General features: G+C 43.3%; 1 protein-coding gene across 3 annotated transcripts in view; it reads left to right on the plus strand.

The window, feature by feature from the left end:
• Window positions 1-552: 552 nt before the first annotated feature.
• RFC1 (replication factor C subunit 1) overlaps window positions 553-12715 on the plus strand; it is a 44430-nt gene continuing 32267 nt past the window's right edge. Inside the window, exons 1-4 of one of the 3 annotated variants that reach the window (XM_035111901.2) lie at window positions 553-670; window positions 5112-5240; window positions 8048-8123; window positions 9188-9304. In XM_035111901.2, coding sequence (XP_034967792.2) covers window positions 668-670; window positions 5112-5240; window positions 8048-8123; window positions 9188-9304 — 325 coding nt within the window. In that variant the 5' untranslated portion in view covers window positions 553-667. Of the gene's footprint in view, window positions 671-2033; window positions 2153-5111; window positions 5241-8047; window positions 8124-9187; window positions 9305-12715 lie in introns of those variants that run through there. The other 2 variants (XM_060278910.1, XM_060278909.1) reach the window with 2 other exon arrangements.

The following is a 12715-nucleotide window of genomic DNA, read 5'->3' on the forward strand; positions in this document are numbered from 1 at the left end:
ACTTATTGAGCATAAACATAGAGGCGTACCTTATTTTTATTTATTTATTTTTAAAAGCTACCTGTGTGTGTGTGTCTGTGTCTAACTCCCAGAGGTGGAGTGACTCTCCATCCTTGGATGGATTTTCAGCAGAGGTTGGGGGGGGCACCTGCTATTTAATGACCTAGCTAAGTTTCCTGCATTGCAGGGGGCTGGGCTAGATGACACACAGGGCCCCTTCCGACTCTATGTCAGATTCTATGTTTACACATGATTCTATGTCTACACATAGACGCGCGTGGGGGGTGGGGCAAGATCCAGCCGAAAAGCGCTGATTTCAGAGCTAACTAAGTACACGCTTAAATCTTAAATCCAGACTGCTGCTACTCCTGGGGGGGGGGTATGCGAACTCTGGATCCAAGGGAGCTTCGGTTCGCTTGGACCCGCCGGGGCCATTTGCGCGGGAACCTACTCAGACGAACGCCTCTCCCCTCTCCCGCGCTCCTCTTCCTCCTCCCGCCCCGCCCGTGACGCCATCACCCCGCGCGCGCTTGCGCACTCGGACCCCGCGTTCGCGCATTGGCGCGAAGCTGGCGGCGGAGGATGGAGCGCGGGTCGGTTGGCCCGCCGCCAACGGCATAAACCGACGTCGCGGGAGGCGGTTCGGCAGTCGACGCCGGGCGTAGGCATGGTGAGCGCGAGCGGGTAGCCGGTGCCCGGCCTTTCTGAGAGGAAACCTTTCGGGGGCCGAGGCGGGAGGTCGGGGGGTGGGTGGGACTCCTCCTTGTGCTCCACGAGGACGAGAAACTTGATGAGGCTATGCATGCGAGGGATTGGTACGGCCTGGGGGTTGGGGAAGGAGCGTGCCTCCGAAATAACCTCTTTTCCCACGCTTGCCTAAGCCCTGTACTCCAACCCCAATGCCCCAACCCCCCCAAAAAATCCTTCATTATTGTAAATTTCTTCAGAGAGAGAGGCTTAAGAAATGTTTTGGGGTGTGTGTGTGAGTGAGAGGAATTCAAACACGCTGTTGTTTTTGCGATGGGACAACATTCGGTAAGTCTACGCTTGAGGAAGGAGCACAGAAACTGCTTTTGGAGAAGCAAAGGCTTTTAATTTTGCCTCCTGAAAATGTCAGGTAATGCTAAATAGGATGTGTATACCGGTATGTCTACACACATATATGCAAATACTTTGCAACTATTTTTTAATAGTAATAATAATATTACATAGAAATAATTCCCTGTTGATATAGGCAAAAATCTGCCTTTATTCCCTTATTGGGTTCTCCATCGGTTGGAGAATATAACAGAGGTCAACCAGAGAAGTTTGAGAAGCAAAGCCTTTATTTTTGCTGTTGCAACAGGGTCCTTCCTCTCACGCAGGAGAACAAGGAAGGAACCCCAAACAAAGGTGTCTTGCCCTTATAAAGAAATTTGAAATTGGTTTCAGCCCACCCCCCAGAAGCATCATCCATATGTCACAGAAGGGGTGTAGCCCAAGACCCCCCCTCCCCAGATTCATCATAGGTACATCATGAAAGGGGAGGTCTGGTGGCAGTAATCTGAGCAGTCTGGACCCTGCCCCCTGCCCCCAAAACCTAATCAACAAAAAAGAGAGATATTTACATTTCCCTGTTTCCCAGCCAAGTTAATCACACCCTTTTGTCTGGCACCCAGGTATCAGGATGCCAGGGATTATCACTTTAATTCCTGAGACAATGAGAAGGTTCCCCCCACCCCCCTTCTTCCTTGCAGAGGAACACCTGGTCAGAGAGAGAGTCAAAATGGTGTCAGAAAGGCCTGTCTTCCTGTGCTGCTTCAGACATGTGCCTGTACTGTACATTCATGTACATGTTTTATGAACAATTATTATATATATATAGATATGACCTCAAAATTCTTATAACAATATATCAGATGGCGACCACTTGAGGGACTTTTCGGTTACCTGGATTCTGGGGGCGAGGAGGGAATGATGCTCCAGCGCGCACCAGGCATTTTGCCAGGAGGAGCAGCAGTCCTGCAAGCGATCCCAGGGTCTGGAAATAACTGGAGTTCTGGCGGGGCTAACCAGAGGAAGCAAAGTTTTATCAGGCCGGCCTTAAAACAACCAATCAAGAAGGAATCAAGAATCAAGAAGGAATCATCAGAAACAGAGTGCGATGGCGGAAGTGAGTATAGTGAGTATTAATAGGTTAATAGGGACACTCAGGTGGGCTATTACTGCAGCAACTAAAAATCTAAAACTTCACTCTTCACTGTTCTCTCCTTTTCTGTTTCTTATCTTGGGCTCTAGTTGCAGCTAAGCTGTAAAGGCATAAGGGATAAAGAAGAATTGGAGCCTTTTGGGATCCGTCCTTTCGTTAAAACGAAATCCCTAGAAGGACGGACCCAGCTCGCTCCTGCCAATCTGCGCAGGAGTTCTGAGCAATCTACCCAACCTTATTCCGTGTTCCTCTGCTCTTAATCTTCGGGTGAAGATGCCCCTCTGCCATGGCGACCCTTGTTGGGTATGACCCATGATCAGAGATTGCAAGTGCGCCCGTTCCTTTTCCTACTTTGTATTCCTCAGTTCCGACCTGACATTGCGTAGGCAAGCGTTCAGTAGGATCTGAGTCTAGTGTGTAAGAGGCAGGAAAGTTGCTGCAGGACCCTAGGCAATTAATGACCAGGAGGGGGTCCTTAGGTATCTAGCCACACCAGCCACCTAGTTAGCAAGTGCACGCAACAGGTAGGCAGGAGACGGTATCGTCTGTTGAGTGAGTCTTAGACTCGGGAGTTTAAGGTATAGAGTGTCCCGGATTGGAGGGTCTTCTACCCGCACTGCAGTATAAATAGGCCTGAGAATTAAACATGGGTGCACAGCATTCTAAGGAATTCCTGTCCCAGACTCCTAATCAGAGCAAAGCACAGTGGAAGCTTGGCTCCGGTAAGGACTCTGAGGATGAAAGTCCACTCCAGTTCATCCTTTTAAATTGGCACGAAATCCCTGGGTGCCAGACAAAAGGGTGTGATTAACTTGGCTGGGAAACAGGGAAATGTAAATATATCTCTTTTTTGTTGATTAGGTTTTGGGGGCAGGGGGCAGGGTCCAGACTGCTCAGATTACTGCCACCAGACCTCCCCTTTCATGATGTACCTATGATGAATCTGGGGAGGGGGGTCTTGGGCTACACCCCTTCTGTGACATATGGATGATGCTTCTGGGGGGTGGGCTGAAACCAATTTCAAATTTCTTTTTAAGGGCAAGACACCTTTGTTTGGGGTTCCTTCCTTGTTCTCCTGCGTGAGAGGAAGGACCCTGTTGCAACAGCGAAAATAAAGGCTTTGCTTCTCAAACTTCTCTGGTTGGCCTCTGTTATATTCTCCAACCGATGGAGAACCCAATAAGGGAATAAAGGCAGATTTTTGCCTATATCACTGTTTAGGGACGTTTTTAATGTTTGATGTTTTATCATGTTTTTAATATTCTGTTGGGAGCCACCCAGAGTGGCTGGGGAAACCCAGCCGGATGTGTGGGGTATAATTTATTATTATTTATTATTATTATTTATACCCCGCCCATATGGCTGGGTTTCCCCACCCACTCTGGGTGGCTCCCAACAGAATATGAAAAACATGATAAAACATCAAACATTAAAAACGTCCCTAAACAGCGAATTATTTCTATGTAATTTTACTTACCAAGCAATACTAAATTATATTAATTTTATCAAAATAGATTTTGTGTTCCTAAGTCATGTTACAACTTTTTAGAAGGTATTGGGGTTTTTTTGTTGGGATAAATTTAGGAATAGGAGCCTTTAGTTCAGAGCTGCTTATTTTTGCTGTTGAAAAACTTCCTCATCAGTGTGAGAGGGTTGAATTTTGCCTACTGCAGCCCTTCAACATATGTAGAGAAATGCTTCAGTGCCTTTATATTCCTGTTTACGCTACTTTTCAAACTGTGGTTGTAGTATAAAGGTGGTTTTGGTGAGAGCAGCTGCTTTCCATCAAGTTCAACAGACAGATTTTGTTTTTAGATAGCTTTTCTTCCCAAGTATCTGATCTGATTTAATCAGTTCCATTTGGGTAAAATATACTCCTCTTTATGGCTGAAAGGTCTAGAAACAGTTACAAGTTTCTTTTGAAAGTTAGAATACATTTAGCTTTAAGTTTAGAATGAACAGTTCCTCTTTGGGTGTTAGCTTGAAAAGAGTGTGCAACTCCCAGGTACAGTCTGAGTAAAATGACTCATGTAGCATCTTGCCAACAGCTGTTCAAGAAGCAATTTTCTAATCACAGATCAGCAGCAATTACCTGATACTGCCCTGGGTTGAGAGGGATAGGACAAGGACACTAACTTGTAGTCCGCGCTTGTAAAAGTGGTTCAGATTAGGTCTTCAATTAGACATGCATTTAGGAGCAAGTTCTATTGAACCCAGTGGGAATTAACTTCTGAGTAACTGTGCAAAGTCCCAGATTATACAGGGTGCCCTTGGTGTGTAACTGTAAAACATTGCGGGTAAAGGCTTTCCAACTTTTGTGACTACAATTATGAGTGGCACTCTTTAGGGCAGGACTGGAAAATCTTTGGGCCTCCATGTGTTGCTGGAATACAACACCCATAATGTTTGACCATTAACTGTTGACTGGGGCTAGGAGTTAATAATATCCAGAGGGCCACATGTTCCCTGTTCTTTAGAAAATGATTGAATTCACGAACATAAATTTGAGTCACAATGTTTTGGAAAACTAGGTCTCTATAAGACTGTGTTTCATTTAGTTAACAGGTTTGTTGTAAAAAAGAAGGTTCATTGTAACCTCTGTAATGTCATACAGTATTTACAACTGCCATGTGAGTCGAGATGCTGCTCAAGCTACCTCTGGCTCCTGGGCCATTCAGCGATTTGAATATGGGGCAAAGTCCAACAATGTTCCATTTACTCAGTGGTATTCTTACTCAGATTTCACATGTGACATCTTGATAGACTTTTTAATACATTTTTTAAAAATACCTTATTTTAAATACTGCATTATCTGGCTTCTTTTAAAATCTTGGTTGGCAATCCAGACTTGTACCCTGAAATTTTGGAAAATGACAGATGCTTAAGTTCTACCTTATCCTTTTAACTGTTTTGCTTTCATTAGGATATCCGGAAATTCTTTGGAGCTGTAATTCCTAGAAATAAACATGAGTGTGACACTGACAGAAAGAATGAGAAACCCCAAAATAAGGAGGGGACTTCAGGCGAAAAGTCAAAATTGAAGGAAATCAAGGTGGGTGTATGCTGTTCAGATATATATGCCTGTTACAGCTTTGTCATATGCTTTTATCTTTCCTTCTTTGCTAGTGTTCCTATTCTTAGTTTACCTGTGGCTTCGACAATCACCATTCATTAAAAAAAATACTATTATTATTTATACCCCGCCTGTCTGGCTGGGTTTCCCCTGCCACTCTGGGCGGCTTCCAACAAAATGATGTTGTTGTTGTTGTTTAGTCGTTCAGTCGTGTCAGACTCTTTGTGACCCCATGGGCCAGAGCACGCCAGGCACTCCTGTCTTCCACTGCCTCCCGCAGTTTGGTCAAACTCATGTTGGTAGCTTCGAGAACACTGTCCAACCATCTCGTCCTCTGTCGTCCCCTTCTCCTTGTGCCCTCCATCTTTCCCAACATCAGGGTCTTTTCCAGGGAGTCTTCTCATCTCATGAGGTGGTCAAAATATTGGAGCCTCAGCTTCACGATCTGTCCTTCCAGTGAGCACTCAGGGCTGATTTCCTTAAGAATGGATAGGTTTGATCTTCTTGCAGTCCATGGGACTCTCAAGTGTCTCCTCCAGCACCATAATTCAAAAGCATCAATTCTTCGGCGATCAGCCTTCTTTATGGTCCAGCTCTCACTTCCATACATCACTACTGGGAAAACCATAGCTTTAACTATACGGACCTTTGTAGGCGAGGTGATGTCTCTGCTTTTTAAGATGCTGTCTAGGTTTGTCTTTGCTTTTCTCCCAAGAAGCAGGCGTCTTTTAGTTTTGTGACTGCTGTCACCATCTGCAGTGATCATGGAACCCAAGAAAGTAAAATCTCTCACTGCCTACATTTCTTCCCCTTCTATTTGCCAGGAGGTGACAGGACCAGTGGCCATGATCTTAGTTTTTTTGATGTTAAGCTCCAGACCATATTTTGCGCTCTCCTCTTCCACCCTCATTAAAAGGTTCCTTAATTCCTCCTCACTTTCTGCCATCAAGGTTGTGTCATCAGCATATCTGAGGTTGTTGATATTTCTTCTGGTCCGGCTTGGGATTCATCCAGTCCAGCCTTTTGCATGATGAATTCTGCATATAAGTTAAATAAGCAGGGAGACAATATACAGCCTTGTCATACTCCTTTCCCAATTTTGAACCAATCAGTTATTCCATATTCAGTTATAACTGTAGCTTCTTGTCCCCCATAGAGATTTCTCAGGAGACAGATAGGTGATCAGGCACTTCCATTTCTTTAAGAACTTGCCATAGTTTGCTGTGGTCGACACAGTCAAAGGCTTTTGCATAGTCAATGAAGCAGAAGTAGATGTTTTTCTGGAACTCTCTAGCTTTCTCCATAATCCTGTGCATGTCTGCAATTTGGTCTCTGGTTCCTCTGCCCCTTCGAAATCCAGCTTGCAGTTCTGGGAATTCTCTGTCCACATACTGCTTAAGCCTGCCTTGTAGAATTTTAAGCATAACCTTGCTAGCGTTTGAAATGAGCGCAGTTGTGCGGTAGTTGGAGCATTCTTTGGCACTGCCCTTCTTTGGGTTTGGGATGTAGACTGATCTTCTCCAATCCTCTGGCCACTGCTGAGTTTTCCAAACTTGCTGCCATATTGAGTGTAGCACCTTAACAGCATCATCTTTTAAAATTTTAAATAGTTCAGCTGGAATATCATCACTTCCACTGGCCTTGTTATTAGCAGTGCTTTCTATGGCCCATTTGATTTCACTCTCCAGGATGTCTGGCTCAAGGTCAGCAACCACACTACCTGGGGTGTACGAGACCTCCATATCTTTCTGGTATAATTCCTCTGTGTATTCTTGCCACCTCTTCTTGATGTCTTCTGCTTCTGTTAGGTCCTTTCCACTTTTGTCCTTTATTATGGTAATCTTTGTACGAAATGTTCCTTTCATATCTCCAATTTTCTTAAACGGATCTCTGGCTTTTCCCATTCTGTTGTTTTCCTCTATTTCTTTGCATTGCTCGTTTAAGAAGGCCCTCTTGTCTCTGCTTGCTATTTTTTTGAAATCTGCATTCAGTTTCCTGTACTGTATCTTTCACTATCTCCCTCACATTTTGCTTGCCTTCTCTCCCCCGCTATTTGTGAGGCCTCATTAGACAGCCACTTTGCTTTCTTGCATTTCCTTTTCATTGGGATGGTTTTCGTTGCTGCCTCCTGTATAATGTTACGAGCCTCCATCCATAGTTCTTCTGGCACTCTGTCCACCAAATCTAAATCCTTAAACCTGTTCCTCACTTTCACTGTGTATTATAAGGCATTTGATTTAGATTGTGTCTTACTGGCCCAGTGGTTTTTCCTACTTTCTTCAGTTTAAGCTGGAATTTTGCTATAAGAAGCTGAACCACAGTCAGCTCCAGGTCTGACAATAGGTCTTGTCACATCAGGCAGATGATGGCTCAGTCACAAAACACAGGCCACTGTGACTGTTTTGTATACAGTGTCTAAGCTTGACAGGTTTACAGACCATTCTAATGAACTATGCATAATTGTTCATGTTTTGGCAGTTAAAACTTTTAATCCTAATAAATTCCTTTTGGGAATAAGGGTCGAAATGCCAGAAATGAAATATCTAATTTGAGGGGAAATCTATAAATGAAAAGCTGTTGCTTTTTTATACCCATTTATAGAATTTCATTCTTATCATTGGGATTCTTGTACATCTGAACTACATCTCATATCTCTTTTTAAAAAAATTGTCATTGTATGTGACAGTCCCTTTATTGGGCTGCCTCTCTTAAGGTAGTCCTTGGTAAACAAGAGTTAATGTTGAGAGAATTGTTTGGATGAGTAACTAATGAATCATTTCAACTAGGTGAAGAATTCATCTCATGGAGAGGATTCTGGGCACAAACAGGTGAACAAGAAAAAGAGGATAATCTATGATTCAGGTAACATTTATGACTTCTGTTTCTATGCTTTTTCCATCTTTGAGATACCGGTAACTTTCCTTTGCTAGAGATTCTTTTGAGAGAGGGTTACAAAATCTTAGCTACGTGTCTCCCAAATGAAATAATTTTCCGTCATAAATTAGGCAAAATGTGTGTCTACAGTGATGGTATCTATTACGACCCTTAAGTCACATGGTGACTATTGCTATTCCAAGGCATGGAGTTAAAGTTTTGGGCTGTAATCCTAACCCCATTTACCTAGGAATAAGCACTGAATTCAGTAGGATTTACTTCTGAATAGACATGGTTAGGATTGAAATCTTAGGCTTGTGTATCTGCCTCTTTTATATGAGCAGCTGAGCATTATATTTGACTGTTGTCCCGTTCTGCCCAGTATTTCCAAGTTTAACTGACCATGCCTCCCTTGGACAGAGGTCTTTCTCAGCCCTGTTACCAACTTCTTACATGCACTCAGATTTATTTTTTTTAAACAATAAACAAATTCACTCCAAATAGTTTGTGCAGTTCTTTTGTGGACCTCCATCAACTGACTGAGTAGAATTGTTCCTAAAGACACTATAAAAAGGTGAAAGGCTTCTTAGATATTTCTTTTTTACTTTTTGCTGAAGAATATTGATTGAGTTCTGTAGGTGAAGAAATCATACAAGTTTTCTTCAGTGTAAATGCAAAACCTGGCCTGCTTTATCTTATTTCTCCCATCCCTGTGGGCCAATTTTGGCTGGTTGGTGGGATCTGCTTGCAAAGGAACCGTTAGGAGCCCACTTGAAGCTCCTAGTTGTTCTTTTGGATTCATGTCCTGGCATGCACCTAACGTCACATAGGTGATTTGGGGAAATGAGCTCGTGGGGCAAGTTGGGACTATGCTGGGTATACTTTGGTGGGACTATACTTAGGCCTGCAGATCAGAGGTTCCTTGTCTCTGGATCAGAAGGGAGCTTTAGTCAGAATCTCAAGTGAATTCAGAATTGCTGTTCTCTTCTTTGGATGTTTTCTCTGTTGATGGATATAGCAGAATTAAATGATACTACTGTGCTAAATTGCAGATTCTGAAGAGGAAGTCCAGGTGGTGAAGAAATCAAAGAAGCCGCCAGATAGAAAACAGTCTTCAAGACCTGATAAGATTCTAAAGAAGGACCCTGTTGTTTATGTTTCAGAGACAGGTAATGAATTCAGCCTGAATGCAGCTTGTATGTGGGGTTTGTGCTGTACTAAAAATGCTTGTGTAAAAAAGGATTTTAAAAGTTCATAGAAGCAATGCAAAAATAAATTTGCCTCTACACTATGATCTTATTGTACTTTAACTTGCACAAGAAACCTATACCCAGTTTGTTTACTTACAGATTTTTCTCTTTCAAATTATTGGCTGTGGCCAAAACATGCCAGAATTCTCAAACTTTACATATATAAAGCAGTGGCAGTCATGCCCCTCCCCCATTTTTTTTTTGGATACTGTAGTTTGTTAATAGAGTTGTTGGTAGACCCCTATTCCCCTCAGAGAGCTACAATTCCCAGATGGTTTAACCGTCAATCGCTCTTGCCTGGGAACTATGGGAATTGTAGCTCTATAAGGAGAATGGGGTGTCCTAATAACCCTCAGCACTCTTAACAAACTACAGTTCCCAGGATTCTCTGGGGAAGGCCATGATTGCGTAAAGCAGGCATGTCAAACATGCGGCCCTCCAGATGTTTTGGCCTGCAACTCCCATGATCCCCAGCTAGCAGGACCAGTGGTTGGGGAAGATGGGAATTGTAGTCCAAAACATCTGGAGGGCCGCATGTTTGACATGCCTGGCGTAAAGTATAAGCCTGCTTTAAATGAATAGAGTGGATAGGGTCTAGGTCATTTGTGGTCTAAAAGAGGGTTAATTTTTTAAAGTATGAAAACATTTTATACTTTCTACAGTAAACCAGGTTGAATGGTTGTTTATGGCTCTAGTATTCAAACAAAGAACTGCATGGTTTTGTAACAACATGCAGTTTTCTATATTTTTAGCAGAATACCTTTTTTTGGAATGAGTGTTGAACATTGTGGGGTGTAATGTCAGACAAGCTAAATGATAGGTGGATAATTCTGCACCAAGGATGGGAATAATAAGGTTGATGAAAAACTGACTATTTTTGATGACTGAAAGCTGAAAATTAATTTCCCTTCTCATTGAGCTTTGGACTGAAGGGTTTTGAAATTTTCATGATGTATGTTCTCTGTATGTGTTTATATCTATATCTGTATATCTATAGAACGCCCTTGGGGATGTGCCCAGAAGTAAGGCAACAAGAGGTGTTCTGCATTAGGTAACTTTAGTGGTGCAGTTAAAAGATTTCTGCATGTGACGTGCCAGAAAACCTTTGGTCAAGGTTAATTGTGGAGTGTCTTGGTTGTAGATCAAGGTTATTCTTATCTAGTGATTGTAGTTAGAGTTAACAACTTAATTTGAAACACATACTGATCAGCTGTGTATGGTTGATCTGTCCCCTGGCTCTGAGCAGTGTTTTTACAGACAATTGATCTTACTACTCTGAAACTGTCAATAGGCGTGTCTCAGTCTTGAAATATATGAAAGAAGATATTGCAGTGTATAATTGATTCCTATATTAGCCACTTTACAGCACTACAGACTCCATGACTGAGCAGATCTGAAGCATGGTTTAGGACGGGTCTTCCAGACCTATTATATTGGGGATAAGGGTGGGTTATTGGTTTGTTCTTGTTCTTGTTTTTATTACCGTATATACTCAAGTATAAGCCAACTTTTTCAGCACATTTTTTTGTGCTGAAAAGCCCCCCTCGGCTTATACTCAAGTGAGGTGGGTGGCGGCGGAGGATGAGCAGCAAGAAAGGAGCCCCTTTCCGCTGCCACCGCCCCCCTCTCGCAAGGGCAGGCACAGGAGCCGCGGATGGGAGAGGTGCTGCACTGCGTCTCTCCGAACCGCGGCTCCTATGCCTGCTCTTGTGAGCGGCAGAGACGGTGGGGGAGGGACGATCAGCCCGAAAGGGCTGCTTTCAGGCTACTCCTTCCTCCTCCACCGCCTTTGCCACTGTTCCGACGCATGCGCAGCAGTGCTCCTGACACTTCCCACCATACCTTCACGCCTCGGAGGCTGAAGATGCACCTTGGGGTCAGTGGGACGAAGGGGCCTGGTTTGCTTTTGGCTCCCTCGGATGCAAGCCCTGGACTACGTCTTTCTTGCCTGTGTGTTTTAGTGGGGTAGAGAGGTTGTTTTGGGGAGGAGGGAAGCACCTGTGTTTTGTTGTCATCACTGCTGGAAACGTTGGGTAAGATAGCACCAGTATCCCCTTTATCAGTTGAGAATAGCTGGTGCTAAAACAGACTGATTGCAGCATTGCATTTAAAATACCATGCAATGGCAGCAGTAAAATGATTTCTGCTGCCGTCCATTGTGCAAAGCATGATTTTGTAGTTTTTTTTCCTGGAAGGAGAAAAGGAATGTGTTGAACCTGGGCTGTATCTGCTGAGAAACTGGCCATCTTTTGCTTGCTATGATGTTCTGTCCCTCACCTTGCAGAAAAAGAAATTGCTTGGATTTGACCTGATGTGCTGTGTCTTTTAGACTGTTGATTCCTTTCCTGCTGCTGTGTTGGATATATATACAATATTATAGAAATGGGAAACTGTTTTAACTGTTGTCAATCTCATTCATTCTGGCCCAATAACTGCTTTTGAAAGCAGTGATATACTACAGTCGTACCTCGGGTTACGAACACCTCGGTTTGCGAACAGTTCGGGTTACGAACTGCGCAAACCCGGAAGTGTTTTCGCCATGTGTGTGCGCGCAGAAGCGGCGCGCGCGGGCTGCGCAAAGCGCAAAAATCGCGCTTTGCGCATGCGCAAAATGGCGCTGCGCGTTCGGTTTACGAACTATTCGGGTTACGAACTGCGATCCGGAACGGATCGCGTTCGTAACCCGAGGTATTACTGTACTCAATTTTAAAGTTATTTTTATTTTCCCACAATAATCCTTTTGGGTGTACCTTTTGGCACTGTTTCCAGCAGAAATAATTTTTTTTTTTTGCACAACCCTGACTTGAAGTCTCTCTCTCTCTCTCTCTCTCTCTCTCTCTCTCTCTCTCTCTCTCTTGCAACTGAACAGCTCAAGCTCTGGAGGATTTATGAAGAGTAGATTTATAAATGGTTTCTGTATGACACCTCTAAGTTCAGAGGAATACTAGTTGTGGAAAACAGGTGGATTTTTTTATCTGATCCAATAGGCAAGGTCAGGACATTCTTAACTTGTCTGCTTGGTCCTTGAGCTATTTACATCTGAAATGGTTTATTGTGTTGAATGAGGTTGCTTGTCAGTTTCCAAATTATAGCTAAAGTACTTTTTGAAAATTGTTAGGCAAACATGAGATTAATGTCTTCTTAGCCTGTGCCATTTCAGTTTCTCTTGAACTTGGCTTCCTGGAGATAAAATTCTAAAGTGTGTGATGATCACGTGAAAAATTGCAGTATCTTTTTAATGTAGGAAGTGCCGTACAGGTCATTAGGTTTATCATTTAAATCCTCATGAAACACTTTTCATCATTACTGTGTTTGGTTAAACCAGCGTTT

The sequence above is a fragment of the Zootoca vivipara genome, chromosome 9, assembly GCF_963506605.1.
Source record: "Zootoca vivipara chromosome 9, rZooViv1.1, whole genome shotgun sequence".
Taxonomy (NCBI): Eukaryota; Metazoa; Chordata; class Lepidosauria; order Squamata; family Lacertidae; genus Zootoca; species Zootoca vivipara.